Genomic DNA, 20,051 nt, shown 5'->3' with positions numbered 1-20,051 from the left:
TTTGCAGATATTCAGTATAACAGTTTATTTTTGCTAAGTCATATTCTATAAATCCTATTAACTTAGGTGGCTCTTAATATAGACTTACAAAAATAATTGAATAAATTTTAATCAGTGGCTTGGTTATGAATATAGATATGCGTAATATCAGTTTAATGAAGACTATGAAAGAAATAAATATGTTTAGTAATTGAAAACAACGAGGGATAGAGTAGGTCTAGACAAGGCGAGCAGATGAGACCGTTGCTCCCGAGGAAGCACTCTGCGCTTCCGCCTCGCTTCCTTTTCCAATGCCTGCCAGGCTAAGGGCTCCTCCGGAGGCACTGGCCAAAACTCGTTTGTAGTTGCTGCTGCATTGAGAATCGGCTACCGATCGGCCATCGCCTTCATCGCGTCGAGAAAGATCGACGGAGTATGGAGCTCCTGAGCGGAGCTCGGAACTTGTGGCCGTGTGAATCTCTAGACGACGCTCCAATATATCGGCTGTGGTCAGTTCGCTGGCCTGCACCAAACTGCTATCCGGCACATTGCTAAGCCAGGGCTTTAGGATGCTCTTCTTCTGAATGGTGACCGCCTTGCAGCGACAGATGACGTCGGCGGGCTCACCACAAATGGAGCACGTGTTTTCTACGGACGTAGCCGAGGCGACCTCTACTTCATTGGCTCCTCCACCCACCACCGTGGGCATGGTGGCTCCGGATGAGCTGCCACTCAGCTCCAACTCGCTGACAGCGTCCACCAGAGTCTTGAGATTAGCACCCGACTGTGGACAGGCCTCAGTTATGGACACCACCTCCTGCTCCTCGTAGTTGGGACTCAACAGAAGCTTGGAAAGAGGTGGAGCCAGTCCTAAGCCCACATTTCGGTCGTGATACATTTCCGATATGCTTGGAGTCAGTTCGCGGTTCATGTGCCGCATCATGCTGTCCTGCAGGCTCTTGGTGCTTGACTTGGAAGGGGGAGGAGTCTCTTCCTGCTTCGGTTCGTTCAGCAGATCAGAGTCTGTCTGCGAAAAATACAAGCTGGATGGATTGAAGACAACATTGGAAACGTCCTCCTCCTCGGGCAGAGCAAGGGGTTTTCTTGCAGCAGATCCACTGGTCATGGCATTTCCACTTCCAGGTGCACTTAATTCCGTCCTTACACTCAGCCGGTCCATAAAGAGAGCATGCTCTTTGTTGACCCGCGCAGCCAGAGAGCTCTGAGCACTTCCCAATTTAATCTTGGGTTTGCTGCGTCCACCTGCACCCACGCTCAAATTGTGGAAGGTTGGTGGGCGTGGAGGCGGTAGTGGTGGCTGCTGCTGGGGTATTGCTGCACTAACTCCACGTCTGAGTACGGTAGCATGTCCGGATCCCTCCCAATCAGTGGTGCTGCTGGCCGAGCTGGAACTATCCGGTCTTCTATTGAGAGCCGTGGATGCTGGAGGAACTATTGCTGCTGAACTCGTTTGGGAGTAGAGACTTCTAATGCGTGTCTGATGAGCCAGCGCCAGTGATAGGCTCGGATCGGTCACTGGTGGACTGGGAGTGAAGGCTGCATCGCTCTCGCCACCTCCACCAGGTCGGGAAACTCGCACCGGAGCACGCATGCTGGCATAGCCAAGTCGAGGATTGGATAAACCAAAGCCAGGTTGAGTGACATAGCCATCCGACAGGGAATGTTCACTGTCGGTGGTGTTGGCCAGACTGGAATCCAATGCGCCACTTCCTGCACCGCCAATGGCATCAGTTCGTCCGCCATCTGGTTCCCCACGACGTCGTACATATGAGATAAAGGCACTGCGTGGATGCAATGGCAGTGGTGCCTTGTTACCTCCATTTACGGAGGGAGTGCTGCTGGCCGTAGGTGGAATTGTAGCTACGTCCATTTCCGGTTCTGCCAGTGACTCACAGCTGCTGCTGTGATCAGAGTCTCGATCCAATCCCAGGTTTTTGGGCGCCTCCCGGGTGTCTAAAGTGGAGAAATCACATCAGATTATCATCATTATAGTCAATGGGTAACCAGATGCAGCATTACTTACCAAACAAGGCGAGGAGTGCCTGCAGGACAAATTGACACTGCCGACGGTTGGCCTGTTTTCCGGTGCGCAGGATCACTTGGTCCGCACCCACCTCCGTAAGATCAAAGCCCACGGAGGCGAGCAGTTCGTGGCACCCGGCTACCCTCCAGAGTCTTACACTTAGCGGCATTTCAATAAAGCACGTCTCGGCAATGACATCCGATTTGGTGGAACTCGAACTGGTGGCGGGGTTGGAACCCGGAAACTGGGCCAGGATATTTCGCACCACTGCAATGATGTCGCCCGCATACTCGGCACTATTCACATGGACCAATTTGCCCAGAGCTTGGAGCGTAGCCGGAGTCAGGGCAAGAAGAGCCTGGAGGCTGGCTGAGCACTGGGCCAGTCGTTCCTCGGGATCAGCTTGGGGAAAGAAAACGCTGGCCGGAATCCCATTAGCGGCCGGCTCCACGCGGAAGCCCACTGCCATCAGCAGATCCTTCCAGCCGGCCACCGGTCCAGCCTTATTCTCAATGCTCTGCTGAGTGGTGTACATGGCGTTCTTCTGGCCGCGGTGAATCCGCTGCAAGCTCTTTTCCACCAGATGCAGGCAGACGCGCAGCGCATCTCGACAACGCTCTGGAGTTCGGAGGAGTTCGCAAAGGGCATGGCCCATGGCCACCTTGTTCGATAGCCTGATATTGCTGCCCACCAGTAGAAATCCGGCCCAGTTAGCCGGATGGGCAAAGTGCTTGGTGTGCTGCACAGTTTGCATGGCTTCTGCCAGGGCGCTGAAACAAATGAAAGTCATTAGTATATCAATTCTAGTTGTGAAATAGGATAATTACTTACCGGGCTGCTCGGGCACCCTGCAACAGGGCGGAGTAGAAGGCGCGGAGTAGAATCTTGGCCGCTGTTTCCGGAACGGGCCAAAGCGAAATAAGCACGACTCCGGCTCCGGCTAAAAGCCAACCGCCCGCCAGTTGTGCCACCCCGTTTCCGGTGATGGGTTCCACGGAGTGATATGAACTCAGCACCACCAGACGGGCACTCAAACGCAGTTGTCGCAACTCTCCAGCTGCCAAGGTAAAATCAGTCATTTGGGGCTCGTGCGGCTCCTTTTGCTCCGGCTGTTCAGCCGTAACCACATCGCCGGGACTCAAGACCACTGCTCCCAACTGCCAGCTGATGTTCGCCGCAAAGTGGACGCACTCGGCGGAGGGAAGCTCCGCCAGCACCGATTCCTTGGTGGCATTGGAACCGGCCAGTGCGGTGGCCTGCAGCATATCAGCCACCATGGCAGCCTCCTGCAAGGCTGCAGGCGATTCTGCTCCAGCCCAGCCCCACAGTTCGGCGAGATTGGCTGGGATACGCGGTCCTCCAACCACAAGAGCCTTGGGTGGACGAGCTCGATCCCGTCTGATCCTCGGACGACTGCGCATAGATTGCAGTGAGGGAGCTGTAAGAATTGCACATCTCTCACACAAGTATTCACCATCCTCTTGAGCTGCTCTCAAAATGGCAAATGGAACCAGATATAGCGAACTATCTAGTATCAGGACCAACTCCCTTCTTCCCTGTCGGTTGGCATCTGCTTCTCCAGCTGGCAAAAGATCATCGAATGGCGCTAAAAGAAGATTGTACAGGATGTGCAGGCAGGACGGTCCTCGCCAGACCGGCAAGCCGGGAGCTCTCCGGGAACTGCGACTGCCAACGGATCTCGTAGAGCCTTGTAGGCTGGCCACTGAGCCACCGACCGATCCCACCGAGAAAAGCGAACTCAACGAGTAGTTCGAGGAGTTGAGCAGTTGATTGCGGCTAACCATGCGAAGAAAGCCTCCTCCGCCGGAACCTCCAGCTCCAGGCAGATCCTCCAGCAGTTGTTCCGTGCTGGCACGCCATCCACTGCCGTCGCCTTCGTGAAGGAGACTCTGGGAGTTCACACCCAGATTATCCCTTACCAAGCTCATATAGCGTTCCAGCAATCGATTTGCCTTATTGGATGTCCCCTCAGCCTGCTCCTGACTCTGATCCCTGTTTATCTTGAGTTCCCTCTCCATCTCCAGTTCTTCCTCCTCCTCTTCTTCCTCACTGAGGGACAAAGGAAGCTGTAGGCTATGGGCATCGATCTTGGCTGCATAGAAGCGTACAATGCCAACATGTGGTTCCAGCAGCCAGGAGAAGAGCTGATCCCCAGCCAAGCTGTAGTAAAGTACGGTCGTGCGACCACGGTCCACCGTCTCTTGAATGGACTCGCTGTCGGCCAACGGAACCTTCGAGCCCTCTCCGCTCACGGCATCTGCTCCGCCGCGCGCCTTGCATCGCTCGGCGGCTACCAGGGCATCCTCATTGCGATTCAGTGCCACTAGGAGAACCTGAAGCAGTTGATAGCAACTGGTCTGTAGATCGTACAACGCCTGCCGCGTCTCCGGACTTCGCTGTTCATGGCGCACGGACTCCAGCAGTTGGGCGGCAGTCTCTAGTTGAATGTGGGCTCCTTCGGAATCGCCAGAGGATCGAAGAGCAAGACCTGCAGGGGAAATCCAGAGATAGGTTAAAAATGATCATAAATCACTTGTATTTGCCACTTACCTAATTGATGTCTTATCTTGGCTTCCTCCTCTGACTTTCCCGTGGTCTGAGCACTGGCTAATCCTTGCCGTAGATACTCCACCGCTTGATTGTGTTGCTCCAGCTGATGGTGAACCCTTCCCAATGCCAGGCACGCCATCGCCTTTGCCAAGCGATCCGTACTCAACTCCAATTGCCGTTCGTAGCACTTGAGTGCTTCTGCCTGCTGGCCCAGGGATTCGTGGACGGATCCAAGATTACTCAATGCTCTCGCTTGTAAGGCGGGGGCAGCGAGTTCCGTGCAAATCTCCAGATCCTGCCGGTGCAGCTCCAATGCTTGCGCATGCTGCCCCATTCGCTGTTGCACCTGCCCAAGGGCACACATGGCATCCGATTCCAGAGCTCTATCCTGCAGACCCTGCGCCAACTCACGCTGATGCTCCAGGCAGTTCAAAGCCTGGGCATGATTCCCGAGGGCGGCATGGACGTGACCCAAGTCACCATAGGCTAATGCTTTGATCTCTGGGCTGTGCAGTTCGTGGGCAACCACCAGACGTTTCTCGAGACAAACAAGAGCGGCGGGCAATTGACCCAGTGCTCTTCTGGCTTGACCCAATCCTCGATAGGCGCGCTCCTGATCCCGATGGCTGGTCAAACCCAAGGCCAGCTGAAGCTGACGGTCGTGACACTTCAGCGCCTCCTCATAGTCTCCTAGTGCGGCATAGCAGTCACCCAAATGTCCCAGCGCTCGTGCACGATCTGCTTGAGTGGAGGGTAGGGACACTCGTTCCAGGGTTCCCAATTGCGCCTCCAGGCAGCCAATGGCTGCCTCATAGTGGGCCATGTTTAGTCGAGCAATGCCTAGATTCCCGTGCGCTTGGGCCTCCACAGCAGCATCCCTTTGCTCCTGGGCGCGCTCCAATTGCTCCTGGTAGCACTTCACCGCATTTGTCCAGCTGCAGAGGGCCATGTGCACGGCTCCCAAGTGCCCATGGGCACGACATTCCCCGGACAAGTCGCCCAGCTCTTGGCGCAGCGTCAACTCCTGGGTGTGATGACCCAATGCCTTGTCCCAACGTCGCATCAGTCTGTGGGCCAATCCCAGAGCTCCACAGGCAGCTGCTTCCATGGAACGATCTCCAGCAGCTCTGGCTAAAGCCAACTGACGTTGATACAACTTAATGGCCTCCTAGAAAGGATGAGAACGATCAGAGAAAGGTGTTTAAGGGGAACTTTAAGATAGTATGTACTTTACCTCATATGATCCCGTTCGAATGAGGATATCACCAATATTCCCCAACGCTCTAAACTTGGCTGGCAGTTGGTTGGTGGCATGGGCCACGGCTAGAAACAGCTGCTGACACTCCAAAGCGGCAGCAGTGTGCCCCAGGGCCAGATGAGCGAGTCCTAGATTGCAGTAGGCCCTGCCCATGTTCGGTCGATGCTGGGCATCCTTGGCCAGGGCCAGATCCTGGTCGTAGTATCTCACAGCAGCCCGATAATTCCCCAGCGAGAAGTGGGCGTAGCCGAGTAGATGACACGCCTTACCCTCGGCGGCCACGTCACCCAGTTCCTGGGCGAGCATCAGGTAACTCTCGTAGTGAGGCACCGCCTCCTCATACTCCTGTCTTCCACTCAGGCAGTTGCCCAGGTTAAGCAGGGCACATGCCTCACCAGCGGTATCCTTCAAGGATCTGGCGGTGGCAAGATGCGCTCGATAGTGAGTCAAGGCTGCATCATGGGCTCCCAGTGCCTGATAGGCTACCGCGAGATTGCCATGTGTGGCCGCTTCGGCACTGCGATCGTTCATCGCCTGATTGATGGCCAGTTCCTGCTTGTGGTACTTCACTGCCGCCTCGTAGGATCCAGCCATGTGGGCCATTCTGGCCATGTTCCCGTAGGCTTTTCCCATGCCCGTTCGATCGCCCAGGGATCGGGCAATTCCCAGATGAGCCTGGTGCAACTTCAATGCGGCATCGTGGGAACCAAGCATCTGGTAGACAATACCGAGATTGGAGCATGCTCTGCCCTCGCCCAGTTTATCCCTCGCTGCCAGTGCCATGGCCAACTGGCGTTCGTGGAACCTCTTGGAGGCACTGGCATCACCGGCACATCGCGCTGCATGACCCAAACCTGCGTAGGCAGCCGCCTCCATGGATCGATCCCCTAGAGCTTGAGCAATCCGGAGTACCTGCTCGTGACAGGCTGCCGCCTGGGTGAACTGACGCCGCTGATGATGAGCAGAGCCCAGATTGGAGTACGCCCTGGCCTCTTCCACCTGGTCGTGCAACTTGCGTGCCAATCTTAGGTGCTGCGAATGGCAGTCCAAGGCGGCTTCACATTCTCCGAGGGCCAAGTACACCGCTCCCACGTTGCCAATCTCCCGAGCCTCCTGCAATCGATCTCCCAGTTGCTTGAAGAGCTGCACACACTGTTTGTGGGAGGCCAGGGCATTGGGATAATCTCCGCTAGCCGTGTACACGTGTCCCAGTGAGGTCAAGGCTGCCGCTGCCGCCTGCGTATCCTTGCACTTCATCGCCAGGACGAGTTGGTAACGATGCGCTGTTAGTGCCTCCTTGTGGGCTCCTTGACTAAAGTAGGCCGAGCCCAGATTGCCATGTGCCCGACACTCGCCTGCGGTATCTCCCAAGGATTTGGCCACCGCCAGATCCTGCTGCATATAGCCAATAGCCTGGTCCAACTGATTTAGGGCCCAGTGAGCGGAACTCAAGGCGCTGAACACAGAACCTCTCAGTTTCAGCGAGCAACTGCCTATGCGAAGAGCAGCCTCCAGAACAGTTACCGCCGCCGGATACTGTGTCGCCTGGAGGAGCTCCTGACCCACCACAGAGCTGACCACAAATGGCGACTCCTGCAATTGCATGGTGCGCAATTGCTGCAACGTGGGCTCCAGTGCCGCACGCAAAGGACTCTTTAAGGAGGCTTCGACCAGGCCTCCCATCAGCTGCTTGTTGCTCGGTTCCTGGGCCAATCCGGAGGCAAACGCAGCCAGCGCCTCACCATAACGACCGAGGCACTGCAGTGCCACGCCCTGGCGGAAGTACGCCTTTGGCCATTGCGGACACAAATCCCTCGCCTGTGTCGCATCCTGCAATGCGGCCGTAAATTGCCCCTGTTTCAGCAACGCAGCCGAACGATTGCTGTACAGGATGTGGTTGCCCGGATCCAGCTGCAGTGCATCCGTGTAGAGCAGTACGGCCGTAGCAAAGTCGCCGCTCTGGCAGGCGGCATTCGATTGACGCACCTTTTCCAGGAAGAGGGCGCGGTTTGCAGCGGGCAACTCCGGCGTGCATTCCGGCTCATTCTGCGGATTAAATAGATTCCAAGTGAGTATAAGTAAATGTAAATGATAATAACATTTATAAATGGGTCACAGATGGCTTTGCTCTGAAAAGACCGCATCAGTTGATATTTTCTCTATGTGTAGCCAGCCGATTAGAGTTAGCATTGATTATGGCCAAATTACTGGGATGAGGAGCATTCCACAATGCGATGGCCTAAGTAGAGCAATAAACACAACTGTACAAAAGTGGAGGAGCAGGCGGTGCACGGAGTGCCAGGTGGGGATTTGCAGAATTGAGGGAAGAGTCTGTATGATTGCACATCTGCCGCTGTTATTGGGAAGTACAGTGGGCTGGAGTTGCATTTTTTTAGAGTAGAAAACTAATGATTCTTGAAACTGAAACACTTTGAACGGCAGTCCACGTAGTGACGATGCCAATATATTTTGGCTCGAAGAACAAGGTGGAAGAAGTTTAATGATTTTTAAATTACCCTGCCTTGTTTTATTTCTTATCCAATGTGCCTAATCCCTAACCTTTATTTCCAGGTAAACCCCTACTGGCTGGCCCACAGTGCGGTCGTCAGTGGGTTGTAATTATGTTAAATGCCGACGCACCAGCTTGGCGGCCAAGTCAAGTCGCCTGCCCTCGGAACACAGGTATGCCGCCACCGAGTCACGTTTCCCGGCCAACTGCTGTTCACAGCTCGCACTGCTCGCAGCTCCCAGCTTCCAGCTCCCGATCCTGTTGGCTGGCCAGGCCTTCAAATGCGGAAGCAATTCCACGAATTCGTGGCCCAAGAACTGAACTGAGCTGAACAGAGCCACGACTATGCTGCTGGTGAATCAGTAGCTTACTAGCTGAGTAGCTGTGGAGCTGTGGCCTTTTTTGGCATGGGCCACCGATGGCCATGGTCACGGCCACATCCACATCCACATAGCCGGGACGTTGAGAGACGAGACCGTGACAACGACGTGGAAATTTTTACATATTTTTTGAAGCAATTAAATGCAATGAGTATGCAAATGCATTAGGCCAGCGCTGAAACGGCGACCGAGTCCCAGTTGGTCAGTCCTTGATAGGAAACGTGGCCAGCTGGCGAGGCGTGAGTCTCGACGGATACCTTGCCTAGATTGGCCTTCTGGCCGAGACCTCTCCGAGCTCCGAATAAATCAGCCAGCTACAAAGTGTCTGACAGATGCAGAACGCAATTTTTCGTTTTTTGCTGCCTATAAAAGCCGGCCAAAACGGACTTGGCCGCAGCGATAAGGCCCAAATGAAGAGGGCGTTTCCAAAAAAACTAAAAAATTAAAACACCGAAAAAAGGAAAGCGTCCGGAAACTGAATTGGTAAATACCCTAATCTCTTTGAAAGTGAAGTGTGCACATATGTTTTACGAATCTCCAACTAACCAAAAATGAAGTCAGAAGTTGGCGAGGGACTAACTGAGTTAGCTGAAGCTCCCTTTGCAAAGGGTATCCAAACAGAAATTGGACTCTTCATCTTCAGAGCGTTGGCGGTGCTAGCCGAGTAGATCTCGCAGACATGATACGGCGGGTCTGCTGCCAATGGTCAAAGTCAAATAACACGCACAGAGAGGAGCATGCCCTCCAAATGGCCAACGAAGAAGATCTCCGGCGGTAGGGAGCGCCGCTCTGGGAATTCAGACGGAATGGCATTAGCAGATGTTATCACTTTGACTAAAATAATAATAGTAATAGCAGTCAGTCCGAGAGAGTTAGGCCGAACTCGAGCCGGAATGTCGATGGCTTAGGATAGGGATAAGCTCAGACTGTGGGAATGCTGCAGCAGAATGAGTTTTCCGTGATCCAGCGATGACAGATGGTAGACATTACTTAAAGTAAGTATTCCCTTGGAGCAAGTGCTTACTATGTTTTATCTCTTATGTTAAGGCTTAAGCCTACGTTCAAATTAACTAAAAATTCGTGAAAGCATCCTAGCACATAAAACGGGTTATCTAATGAACCAAGTTTCTTTTAAGTAACTGGCTACCGCTTTCTTATATTCCCTTGCTGGATAAACTCCGGATCAGTAACAAGATCACTAGAGGCACTTTTCTGTATTTGTATCTCCTAATTAACTACCTTTCTTTCCTTTTCAGAGGGTACAAAATCTCAGTGGATCTTTTTCTGGATATTCTGCCCTTTCGCTCTGTTTTTGTTGCACACCGTGCTGTATGTCAATTTAGGAATTGGCGCCCAAATGGCACATAGAGAAGTCATGTAAAGTGATAGTCTGGCTATCTAGCCTCGCCAATTCCAGCTAAATTGGCAGCAGCAGTTGCAGTTGCAGTTGCCGCACCAACATGGCCAACAGCAACTGCAGCAGCAACTGCAGCAGCAACTTCAGCCAACCAACAGCAGCATTTTAGAAAATAGTCAAAGACGGACAAGAATTTTATGCAATGAGAAAGGGAGAAAAGCGGGTAGAGAAAGGAAGTCGGCGGTTGGAATTCAGGAATGCAAGAGAAAAACCTGCGATTCGAGAACTGGTCGCCGTTTTCCTGGCTGTCCGCCCAGCAGCCAAAGCAAAAAGAGCAGAAAAAATGGATAAATAAAGTGAGCGCTCAGTAAGACAAAAAGTGGCACCCATAGATGCACTCGGGCTGCCGCCTGGAACCAAACGGACTAGTATGTGTTGGCCAAGTTGCTTTTGGTCCATATATGTATACGGTTGGGTGGGTATATGTGTGTTAGCCCCAGAGGCTGGAGCATCGATAAAGTCAGCCGCATTGGAATGCAAACAATTTCACGATTGCTTGTGGCGCACATTGGCATGTTTTGCGCTCAACTCGAGAATTTTGTTGCAATTTAACGCGTAATAAAATAATTAGCTGCGGGTTGAGCTCCTCTGCATCTCTTCCTCTTTAAGAACCGCGCCTAATCTCCGATTATCCCATTGCAGCGTAGGCAGGAAGTGGGCCTCTAAGAAATTAAATCCAGGCATTAAACTTTAATTATTATAACTTAATGTAGATTATCTGCCACTTAATAGTCTCAAAGGATGCGGCTTTCACCAGAGTACATAAATTTACTAACTTCATTTAAACATAATTATAAAACAAATATAAAAGTATATTAAGAATGAGTTGCACATATTAAATTATTATGGAGGAATAAAAGCGAATATAAACTGAAGAATTTATTTTATATGATCATCACAGGGTAACCTTTAAATATTTGTCTGTTTAGACTTAATCGAAATTGACATTAGTCTGGAATTTATGCACTCATTTAGCTGCTGATTCCCCCACCTCGCTGCCCACCAACATTAAATTCCTGGCCACGCTTCTCTGATTGCAGAATCTGTGGGGAACGGGATTGGGGGTTATGGGAATGGGTTGGGGAATGGTTACTTCCTATCGTCCGTCTAGCTGGCGAAAAGGGACACTCGAATGCCAGTCAGTCAGTCAGTCAGACGGCGAGACAGACCGCAGGGGTCTGGACCTGGATGGTGGATGCTGGGGACTCGCTCACTCCGACTCCCTGATCCCTGGATTCCGAATTCTGGACTGGTCCGTCGCAGAGACAGAGTCTGAAACTTATCCAACATCGTTGACGTTGTCGTCTGTTCCTCAAGTTGTTGGATCTTTTTTTGTTCTTGCCCATGACATGACAGCGCGGAATATGATGAAAGGGCCCAGGGAACAGGAGTCAGGGTCAGAGGAGTCGGAGTCGGAGTCGGAGTCAGTGTCAGACCCATTCGCAATCGCTTGAGGTTTTGCGTTTTGGCATTTTTATCTCCCCGCTCGGCTGGGCTTTTGTTTAATTTGGCCCTTGTAGCTAAGCCCTTTTGTAGTCTTGCCGCTGAGTTAATCAACATTGAAATCATTTTGACATCATTTTGATTATTGCCCCTGATTGTTTTTTTCCTGTACAAAGAGCACAGACTCGCTTTTTTCTTATTCATTTCCACTGCCTCATCTCATCTCTTTGTTGAAAAAGTTTTCGGCGAGCGTAATGCCTGATTAAGTTTTATACTTTTGAAGGCCATAAATAATTGTCATGGTGTTTGAACTGCAAACTGGAAATACATGGCTGGCAAACATGTTTTTCAATAGTTGGGGTAAGGGGAGGTGCTGAGGTGGTCGGTGCGGCCACAGTACAACACAATAATTAAACAATAATACGATTTCCTTTCGCCTTTCGACTTACCTCGGAGAAATCCCGCTGCGACATCTTATTCAGCAGCTGCTCGCCAACGATGGCAATTTTGGCATTGTTCTCATTATTACTAGCGGCGTGATTATTTGCATTAAAGTTTAATGGCAAATTTATAATGTTCTCATAATTCGTCATTTGTGTGCCAGCGAGGAATCATTAGGGCGCCCTCTGATCTTCGTATCTCTGCAAACAAAAGAGGAGTAGATGGTGTTTTTGTTTATAGAGCAGCTTATATAAATACAGAAAATAAATCGAACAAAAAGCAAAAGCCCCTGACAAAGAGACTTTCAAATGCCGGGGAATTCTAGGGAATCAAGGGACGCCTCTTATGCAAATATTGGCCGATCCTCAGCCGCAGTCACATAAACTTGACAATTGAATGTGGCCATAAATTTGTGCGATACCCAGACCCCCTTCCCCCAACTTCCCCCTCACAAAAAACAGACAAGCCGTGCGCACAGTGGCCTCAACTTCGGTGAGAACTCTGTTACCACTTTGGTTTTTCGTTTGGGTGTCGGTTTTGGGTTGCGAGATTCTGATTGCGCCATTCACTTGCCAGCGGCGCCTGCCTATCATCAGGATCGGAATTGAAAACCCGCCTCTTCCCTTCGAATTTGTTATCATTTAATTGGCTCGCCTTCTAGAGAGAAAGTTGCGAAAAGCAAACAGGAGGCTGCAATTAAAAATCACCGAAATCAATTAATGCGCTCTTCATAGGCGGAAGCTCCCAGAACCCGAGGAGATGCGATTCGATGCGGCAATAGTGCGTTGCGTCTTTTAATGGGCTTCCATTGGTGGCCAGAAGCCATAGGTACACAGATGCACATATACACGGCCCTAATTGAAATGTTAGGCCTTGTAACAAGAGTGACTTGACTTGAGTGACAGGCCTAGGAAAACCGCAGTCACCATGGATCCATGAATCCCTGGAAAGGTGCGTTCCCCCTGCTGAATTGATTATTCATCGCAACTCGCATGGAATTCTAATGAGTGAGTCGCGGTTTGGGAATTTCTACAATCAAATTTTATTGAGTGCACAATGCACTGATCACCGGCAATTATTGTCCGCTCTTCTATATTTTTATGGCCATTGCTGTGCTCTCAATTCGCTGCTATCGTCGGCAAAACGGCCCACATAAAAATGGCATAAACCGTAATGCATTCAGGTGCTTGTCATAAAGCGCTTATCAATTGGTCAGCGTCTATGTGGCGGCACTTTCAACAGTTCGCTTTTATTACTTATTACTTTGGCTGTTCGCCATTTCTTTTTTCTTTTTTTTTTGGCACAATTATCATTCGTTTCTGCGGTTGCGAGCTTTTGCTGGTTTTTAATGCCCGGTTATGATGTCCGGTTTCATAGCAAATGAGATAATTTAGATGCCTTAATGGTTTTATAATTGTACTTGGTGGCAGCTTTTTATGTGCCAGTGTTTCAGTTTTTCTGTTTAAGTTGGATTATGATACCTAGGGTTCGGAATGGGCGATTTTTTCGCTTTCGATTATGTTTTCTGTTACTTTGTTGCTTGCAAAACGACAAGTTTGTGCCTTAAGTCTTTTGTGCTTTTTTTTGAGTTGCGTGGAAATAAAGTCATAGAAAGTTGTTGTTTGCTTAGCACTTAAAAAAAATGTATATGCTGTGATGCTTTTCAGTTAATATTTCGTCTTTTTAACTAACGCAAAATCATAGAGTGGAACCAATTTCTTCAAAAATTTCATTGGTATTGGGTATCCGTTTGTATAGCTCCAAACAAGGAGTAAAGCGTAGTATTTAATCTCTTTTTGCAGCTAATGAACCCTTACAGTTTATTTGCGCCAAAAGTCAACAAATGCCACACCACAACAGCACCACCAACAAGAATCGCTTTGAATTGCTTTTGTCAGGTCATTAGCGTTGACTAAATTTGCCTTAACTCAGGCTCCTTTGGAGGGGCCAGCATCAACTACACCTTCACCCCTCTTTCTGCCCAAGCCACTGTCACAGTAACAAAGTGTTGCAACAGTCTTGCATTTGGCTACGTTGGCGGTCGTTTAACGAGCACAAAACTCAGCCCTGGGCATCATGGAAACAGCAACACGGATGAAAAGGAGCACTCCTCGGCATCAACCGAAAAAAATAACATGACCACCAATGGTTCAGATGGTTCAGAGGAGGTAGCGGGTATGCTGCGACTTTATTACAACTTCTATAAATGATTTCCGCTATTAAAGTGAAACATTTTTGCATAATTTTTCACTTAGAAAGGACAACAAGGAACAGCACCAACGAAATCGATCAGGCACTGGAACGGAACGGAACGAGGGGAAGGAGAAGGAGGGCATCGGAGAAATTCCTCACGCTTCATGAGACCCGCCAGGTATGCCCCAAAATATTCCACACCACAACGCCTACCCAGACCCATATACTGATCCGTGTTAAGGGTCTCCTGCCAGACTGCGTTCATCGTCATCGTGATCGTCAACGTCTTCTTCGGTCGGTTTTTGATGATAATGCCCCTGCTCCGGCTCCAACTGCATCCCAATGCCCCTCCTTCGATTCAGCCATCTCGTAACCTGTTGAAATGTGTGACAAATTGGGCGTAAAGAGGCCTCAGTCCTGTCCCTTCCCCAGGTTCTGTCCCATTAAACCCTCGAGCATGAAACGTGGGCGTGACAGCACCGATTTTGGTTAAGATTTTTTTTTCGATGCTTTTCCTTTGTCCGAAAAGGGTGAAACATATATTTGGAGCGTTCTCAGTGCAGAAATTGAGTCATAAATTATTATGTTTACTACATTTTGCGATTAAGTGCACTTGGTGGGATGCCTTTGTGCATAAATATATATAAAATATATACTTATCACAAGTATAGGGAATAAACATAATATATTTTCAATAAATCAAAAATTTCTTACTTTTAGTCATTTGTCTATGGTAACCATAATAAAATCATAAAAACTATTTGTAAATTATTTTCTTACTTACAGCAATTTTCCTAAAAACCAAAAAGTGTACCTAATACAATTTCCCAGGGTTTTGATCGTTGTCACTTTCCCCCTAAATGGCCGCGTCTTTTTCCACACATTGGACACTTGTTAACGGACAAATCGGCAACAAAATTAATCACACAACATGAGATGTGTTGCGTCTAAAAGGTGTTTATGTTTTTTGTTTCGTAGGCCTAGCGTTTTCGCAGCCGTAACTGGCATGCTGTACAATTTCTGAAAAACTCATTAAAATTGCTGGCTGGCAAGGAAACACACCAGTGCAGATACATATTTTCCAGTTGCAACAACATGAAAACAGCATTGAATAGAAAAAGGAAACAAGGCGGACGAAAGAAGAAAGATGCAGGCAGGCCAAACGAAATGCAATTTTAATGAAGCCAAAGTCGCAGCCACTTGTTGCAGTTGCAGTTGTTTCTGTGGCAAGCCGCATTGTTGCCGCCTTATAAGCACGGCATGCATTTGTTGCCCGCAAATGCGACGGGCACGATGTAATTGACATCATTAGACTAAAGCGCACCGAGTTCGACTGGAAAGTGGCCGGCTCTTCCTCTTCCTTCCCGGCATTGGGACATCGTTAGCCCCATTACCACTCTACGGGCAACTCAGCCCACCCAGTGCAAGTTCCTGTCCTAAGTCTTTTGCTTTTCCTTGGAATTCCACTTCAATGAAATGGTATGGAAAATACTTTCAGCATTGTTCTGTGTTGTATAGAATAAGTAGTATAAGGTATTTTTAATTGACTTGGCCTTGATTTGAAATAAGAATTTGGGAGCAAATATCTAGGCTGTATTAAAACCACTAAAAAAATTATTTAATTACTACAATATTTTACATACATTTACAGGATTTACAATAAATGGTTGATAGTAAGTGCATATTGCTCGTGTGCTAAGTCTTTTAAGCTTTCGAAGATTTCCCCCTAAAATAAGTACCACTATTTCATTGGGTCATTTTTCTAATAATTATAAGATGAAAAGTGGTGCTAAAATATATGCTTACACTGAAAAGCTAATTAAGCTTCAATATGTAGCTCGATAACTAAATACGCTGAGCATCATTATTTTTTATGGTATCGTGCTACGATGCATGTTGAAAGTCATTGTAGTAAAATCCGACCAAAAAGTAACCCCTACACGGCACCGTTAGACCGACTGCACGACCCACCGCGAAGAGGAAGATTCCAAGGTACCCCACAGCGATCCAAACGAGGCCCCAATTATGCAAATTATTAAATGAAAATAAAATCTAATATAATTATTTCGTGCTGGAGATACGAATTCCTAATGCCATTGTCACATAAATTTCAAGTTTAAGCATTTTCGGTTGACTTTCTTTGGGAATTTATGGGGATTCATGCTCACCATGGAATGTGGCTGGAGACTGGAAATCTCTGCTTTGTTCTCCACTCTCTGTTCCCCTTTTTATTGTTTCTCGCTTTGTTTTATCACAGGCTGCCGCAGAATTAAATTGAATTAATGTAATGGGTGAAAATGTGGCTCATAAAATTGTAATTATACGAAATTAGAGCAAACTTGATGGCGATTTTCTACGATTAAGTTCGTAATAGGTCAATAATAATGAGTAACGAACGGTATTAAAAAGTTTTGCACTCAAAATGATTAATGGCTCATAAATGCAACCGTTATTTGCTTATTTTTCGCAACCTTTGGTTGCAAATTACATAACTTTACAGATTTATGCAGCTTAGCAGAGGTTGCATAAATTAAAAATACATTTGTGTGGCTCTTTGGTGTCATTTTGGTTAGTAATTTATGTAGAATACGGCTTGGCCAACATCAAGAATCCGAAGAAGAGGAAAAAGCAGAAGGAGAAGTCGCACTCTCTCACACACTCACACACACACACACTGGAACACAAACGCGGGTCAAACAAGTCAGGCAACTTTTTTCACCTCTTCGGCCAATCTTCGGATTGCCTTCCTTTTTTTCTCTTGTTATTAGTAGCATTTACTTAGGAATGCACCAAAGCGAGAACGTATCGGAAAAAATGTACCAACAGCCACAAGTGCACAATTGAAAAAATTCGGTTGGAAAATGGTTTTGGCCTGGTTTTCTGGAACAAGAAAAAGCGAAAGAGCGACAGTGTGCGAAAGAGAGTTTCGAAAATTCCCGATCGCGAACAGATGTCAAAGCCAGTGGTTCAAAGCGAGTTCAAAGGCCATTTGCCGCAAATCTCCCAAGTTTTTGTCAACTCTGCGCCTTTTTTTAGCAACTGCACTAACATTTCGCTTTTCTTGTTGGCCTGGTGAGCAATAAATTTGCAACAGCCACCGCTACACACACACACACACGAGCACTAGCACACACTCACTGTATTTGTTGTTGCTCGAAACGGAATCCGCGTTTGTTGTTCAGGTGTTGTACGAGCCGCATGCAAAATTCAACTGTGGCGAGCAAATCGATGCTCGAATCGAGAGAGAGCGGCTTGAAAACAGGTACACAACTATGTGGCGCCACAAAATCCAATAACAAGTGGTGCCACCTGGGCACACTGCACGATCAGCATGTTGCCAGATGGTATTATACACCGAAAATAACTCTCGAGCGTTGCAACGTTATAAATATATATCCAACCCAGAAAGTACAGCTTTTATTTATTTTACGCAAGTAAATTTGTCATTATTGAATATTTTATTAAAAACTTGACCTAAGCTACTAAAGTTATATCTTAGAATATACTCTAAAACGATACTTAACCGAATTAATTTGTACCTGAAACGTTGGATCCAAGTCCCCTCGCAATAGCCTTACAATTCTTCTTCGCCACCTAAGGGAATAAAAGAGGGCAGAGTTCCCAGCTGTGGACGTCGTCGAGGGGCATTAGTTCCCGTTTCCGACTTGTCCGCTGCATCCTCCGCTTCAGGTTCCTCCTGTTCCACGTCATTCGTGGTCAATATAGCCTCCGCGGGTTTCTTGTGGGACCCAAAATACCGTGAACTGGTGGGCAACTCCTCCTCGGTGGCAGGTTCTTTCGCGGTATCCGGGACGGCGACAGGTTTACTGGCCTGTTTGGGACGCGACTTGACCTTAGCCAACCGCTTTGATTGCGGTTTCTTACAGAACACGCACCTGGGCAATTCGCACTTGCCCTTGCGCTCCAACTCGGGACAGGCAAACTCGTGACGCTTGTTGCACTTAAAAAGGATTGGAGTTAATAGGTTATCAAAGCAAATAAGTGCGAGACAAACTTACCTCGGCAGCCAGCGGACAGTAGCCGCGCACAAAGTCAATGCAGATCTCGGTCTTGCTGCTCAGCTTCTTGTGTAGGTACGGGCAATCCTCGCGAACGCAAACGCCACGCAAGTAGTATCGACAGACGGGCATCTTCTCCAGGGTGACATTATGGGACAGCAGGCATTCGGGCTTGGTGCATTCGCCGCGCAGAAAGCTGCAAGTAAAAGATTTTAAGAAGAAACCCGCATTGAGAACTTCGAACCTTGAACGCCATCGAAGGTTTAGCACTCCTCGCTTGGCCTAGGACAAACCTGACACAGATGGCGACCTGCCGCTTATCGTGCAGCTTGCGGCACTTGCCGCGACTGTGGGCAGCGCACTTGCCCAGTTTCTGGAAGATGGCACAAGGCACATTGGTCTTCACCAATGATTTGTTGAGCAACGTCAGACTTCTCTGTTTGGCTGTGATTAGATGAGCTCTCGATACGTGATTGGTGGTGCGTACAAAGACATTCAGCGCCTTGGGCGAAGCCACATAGGTTAGGCCACCAATATCGATGCGCCGTAGGATGCTACGATTTACGCTACTCTGGGTAGCACCACCTCCTGAGGGTGGTACTCTGGTCAAGCGGCATCCGGAAGGATCTAGGATGAACTTATTGCCGCTGACGAAGAGGGTTCTGCCAGATAAGGTACGCTGCAAGGTCCTGGGACTTTCTGTTTTGGCTACCCTTGCGGCGGAACTAGCATCCAGCTTGGTTATCTTGTTCTTCGATATCTTCTTGTACATCACGCCGTGTATGCTGACCATGCTGAGGGATTTGTTAACGCCCAGCTTCGGCACCTGCGGCTTGGAGCTGTAATGAATGTCAAGTTAGTTGATGTACGTTTTACGGCCTAATAGAGTCGACTATTGCTTGACTGGCACTAGCGCTCGTATCCGAACTTCATTACCTCAGTTTTTTTGTAGGCTGCGCTTCATTGGTGCGTCTCAATGCGTACTGACCCACAAACTCGCGAAGAGGACGACGCTTCTTGACCAGCGGTGTACAGGTAAGTGATATGGCGCGCACTAATTTGTACCTAGTGCGTTTGGCAGGTGGAGGAGGATGGGGGGCAGCAACAGCTGGCGCTGTTTTCAGAGCTCCTTGGCGCACAATCTTCCGCTTGGAAATGCTTACCAATGGAGGCTGCACAAGGCTGGGAATAGGTTTGGACACAGGTACAGGAGCAGTGGGCTTCACCGGCGGAGCGCTTGGCACCACTGGTGGCTTGCGCACGAGACACGTGCTCACTTTGCTGATGATCTTGGCGGGCGGAGAAGGAGGTGTGGCCAGTAAGGGAATCGTTGGCACTAGGGGATCCTGTTGATAGTACGAGGCGGAAACCTGTTGCATCATAAGCTGCTCCTGCTGCTCCCACTGACATTGCTCGTACATGGCACGTTGGCGATGCAGGAAGTGCGGATTGATGTGGATCGCGGGCTGAGGCAGCGGTGGCGCCTGGAACGCCTGGAAGCCCATTTGGAATGGCAGCTGATGCGCCGTTTGACCTTGCAGCTGGAAATTGGGATTGATGTACACCTTTCGCGTCATGGACGGCAGTGCCTCGTCCGCGTTCATATGCGGTAACATTTCGTCGCTTCCTTGGCTGAACCTAATGAATGAATCGTTTCCTATTTTTGGTTATTTCTCAATTTTAACACTTATTTCCAATGCTTCTTTGTATTGAACACAATGTTACGTTATGTATGCAGTGTGAACCTGAACAGGCATGAGACAAATACCAAAAAATACTATAGTGTGAATGATTAAA

At 48.9% G+C, this 20,051-nt stretch overlaps 2 protein-coding genes across 3 annotated transcripts; both read right to left on the bottom strand.

Moving 5' to 3' along the window:
* On the bottom strand, positions 1-17,551 carry LOC6545813 (tetratricopeptide repeat protein 28). 2 transcript variants are annotated; one of them, XM_001971616.3, is made up of 8 exons: positions 17,374-17,551; positions 16,404-16,493; positions 12,051-12,242; positions 5,829-7,898; positions 4,595-5,762; positions 2,855-4,532; positions 2,024-2,793; positions 1-1,953 (listed from the first exon to the last, which is right to left on the bottom strand). In XM_001971616.3, exons 3-8 carry the CDS (start codon positions 12,192-12,194, stop codon positions 218-220), a joined length of 7,566 nt encoding a protein of 2,521 aa, XP_001971652.2. In that variant the 5' UTR covers positions 12,195-12,242; positions 16,404-16,493; positions 17,374-17,551; the 3' UTR covers positions 1-217. The 2 variants fall into 2 exon arrangements, with proteins under 2 accessions (XP_001971652.2, XP_026833003.1); XM_026977202.1 differs by lacking the exon at positions 16,404-16,493.
* A 138-nt stretch (positions 17,552-17,689) lies between these two features.
* Positions 17,690-20,029, bottom strand: LOC6545810 (zinc finger CCCH domain-containing protein 3). Its single transcript, XM_001971613.3, has 4 exons — positions 19,191-20,029; positions 18,548-19,093; positions 18,255-18,450; positions 17,690-18,196 (listed from the first exon to the last, which is right to left on the bottom strand). The coding sequence occupies exons 1-4, from the start codon at positions 19,868-19,870 to the stop codon at positions 17,810-17,812; spliced, it is 1,809 nt and encodes a 602-aa protein (XP_001971649.1). The 5' UTR covers positions 19,871-20,029; the 3' UTR covers positions 17,690-17,809.
* Positions 20,030-20,051: the final 22 nt, after the last annotated feature.

The sequence above is a fragment of the Drosophila erecta genome, unplaced genomic scaffold, assembly GCF_003286155.1.
Source record: "Drosophila erecta strain 14021-0224.00,06,07 unplaced genomic scaffold, DereRS2 tig00000021-arrow-pilon, whole genome shotgun sequence".
NCBI classification, from domain to species: Eukaryota; Metazoa; Arthropoda; class Insecta; order Diptera; family Drosophilidae; genus Drosophila; species Drosophila erecta.
Note: the sequence above shows the minus strand (reverse complement) of the source record. Positions and strands in the feature narration are given on the sequence as shown.

What these genes read in the sequence shown, in the direction of transcription:
- LOC6545813 (XM_001971616.3), bottom strand. Translation starts at nt 12,194, where the DNA reads ATGACGAATTATGAGAACATTATAAATTTGCCATTAAACTTTAATGCA. An exon ending in CAAGATAAGACATCAATTAG is followed by an intron (nt 4,533 to 4,594) that starts GTAAGTGGCAAA and finishes TTTCCCCTGCAG; the next exon opens with GTCTTGCTCTTCGATCCTCT. An exon ending in GGCACTCCTCGCCTTGTTTG is followed by an intron (nt 1,954 to 2,023) that starts GTAAGTAATGCT and finishes TCTCCACTTTAG; the next exon opens with ACACCCGGGAGGCGCCCAAA.
- LOC6545810 (XM_001971613.3), bottom strand. Translation starts at nt 19,870, where the DNA reads ATGTTACCGCATATGAACGCGGACGAGGCACTGCCGTCCATGACGCGA. An exon ending in CAGCCTACAAAAAAACTGAG is followed by an intron (nt 19,094 to 19,190) that starts GTAATGAAGTTC and finishes CATTCATTACAG; the next exon opens with CTCCAAGCCGCAGGTGCCGA. An exon ending in CAGGTCGCCATCTGTGTCAG is followed by an intron (nt 18,451 to 18,547) that starts GTTTGTCCTAGG and finishes TTTTACTTGCAG; the next exon opens with CTTTCTGCGCGGCGAATGCA.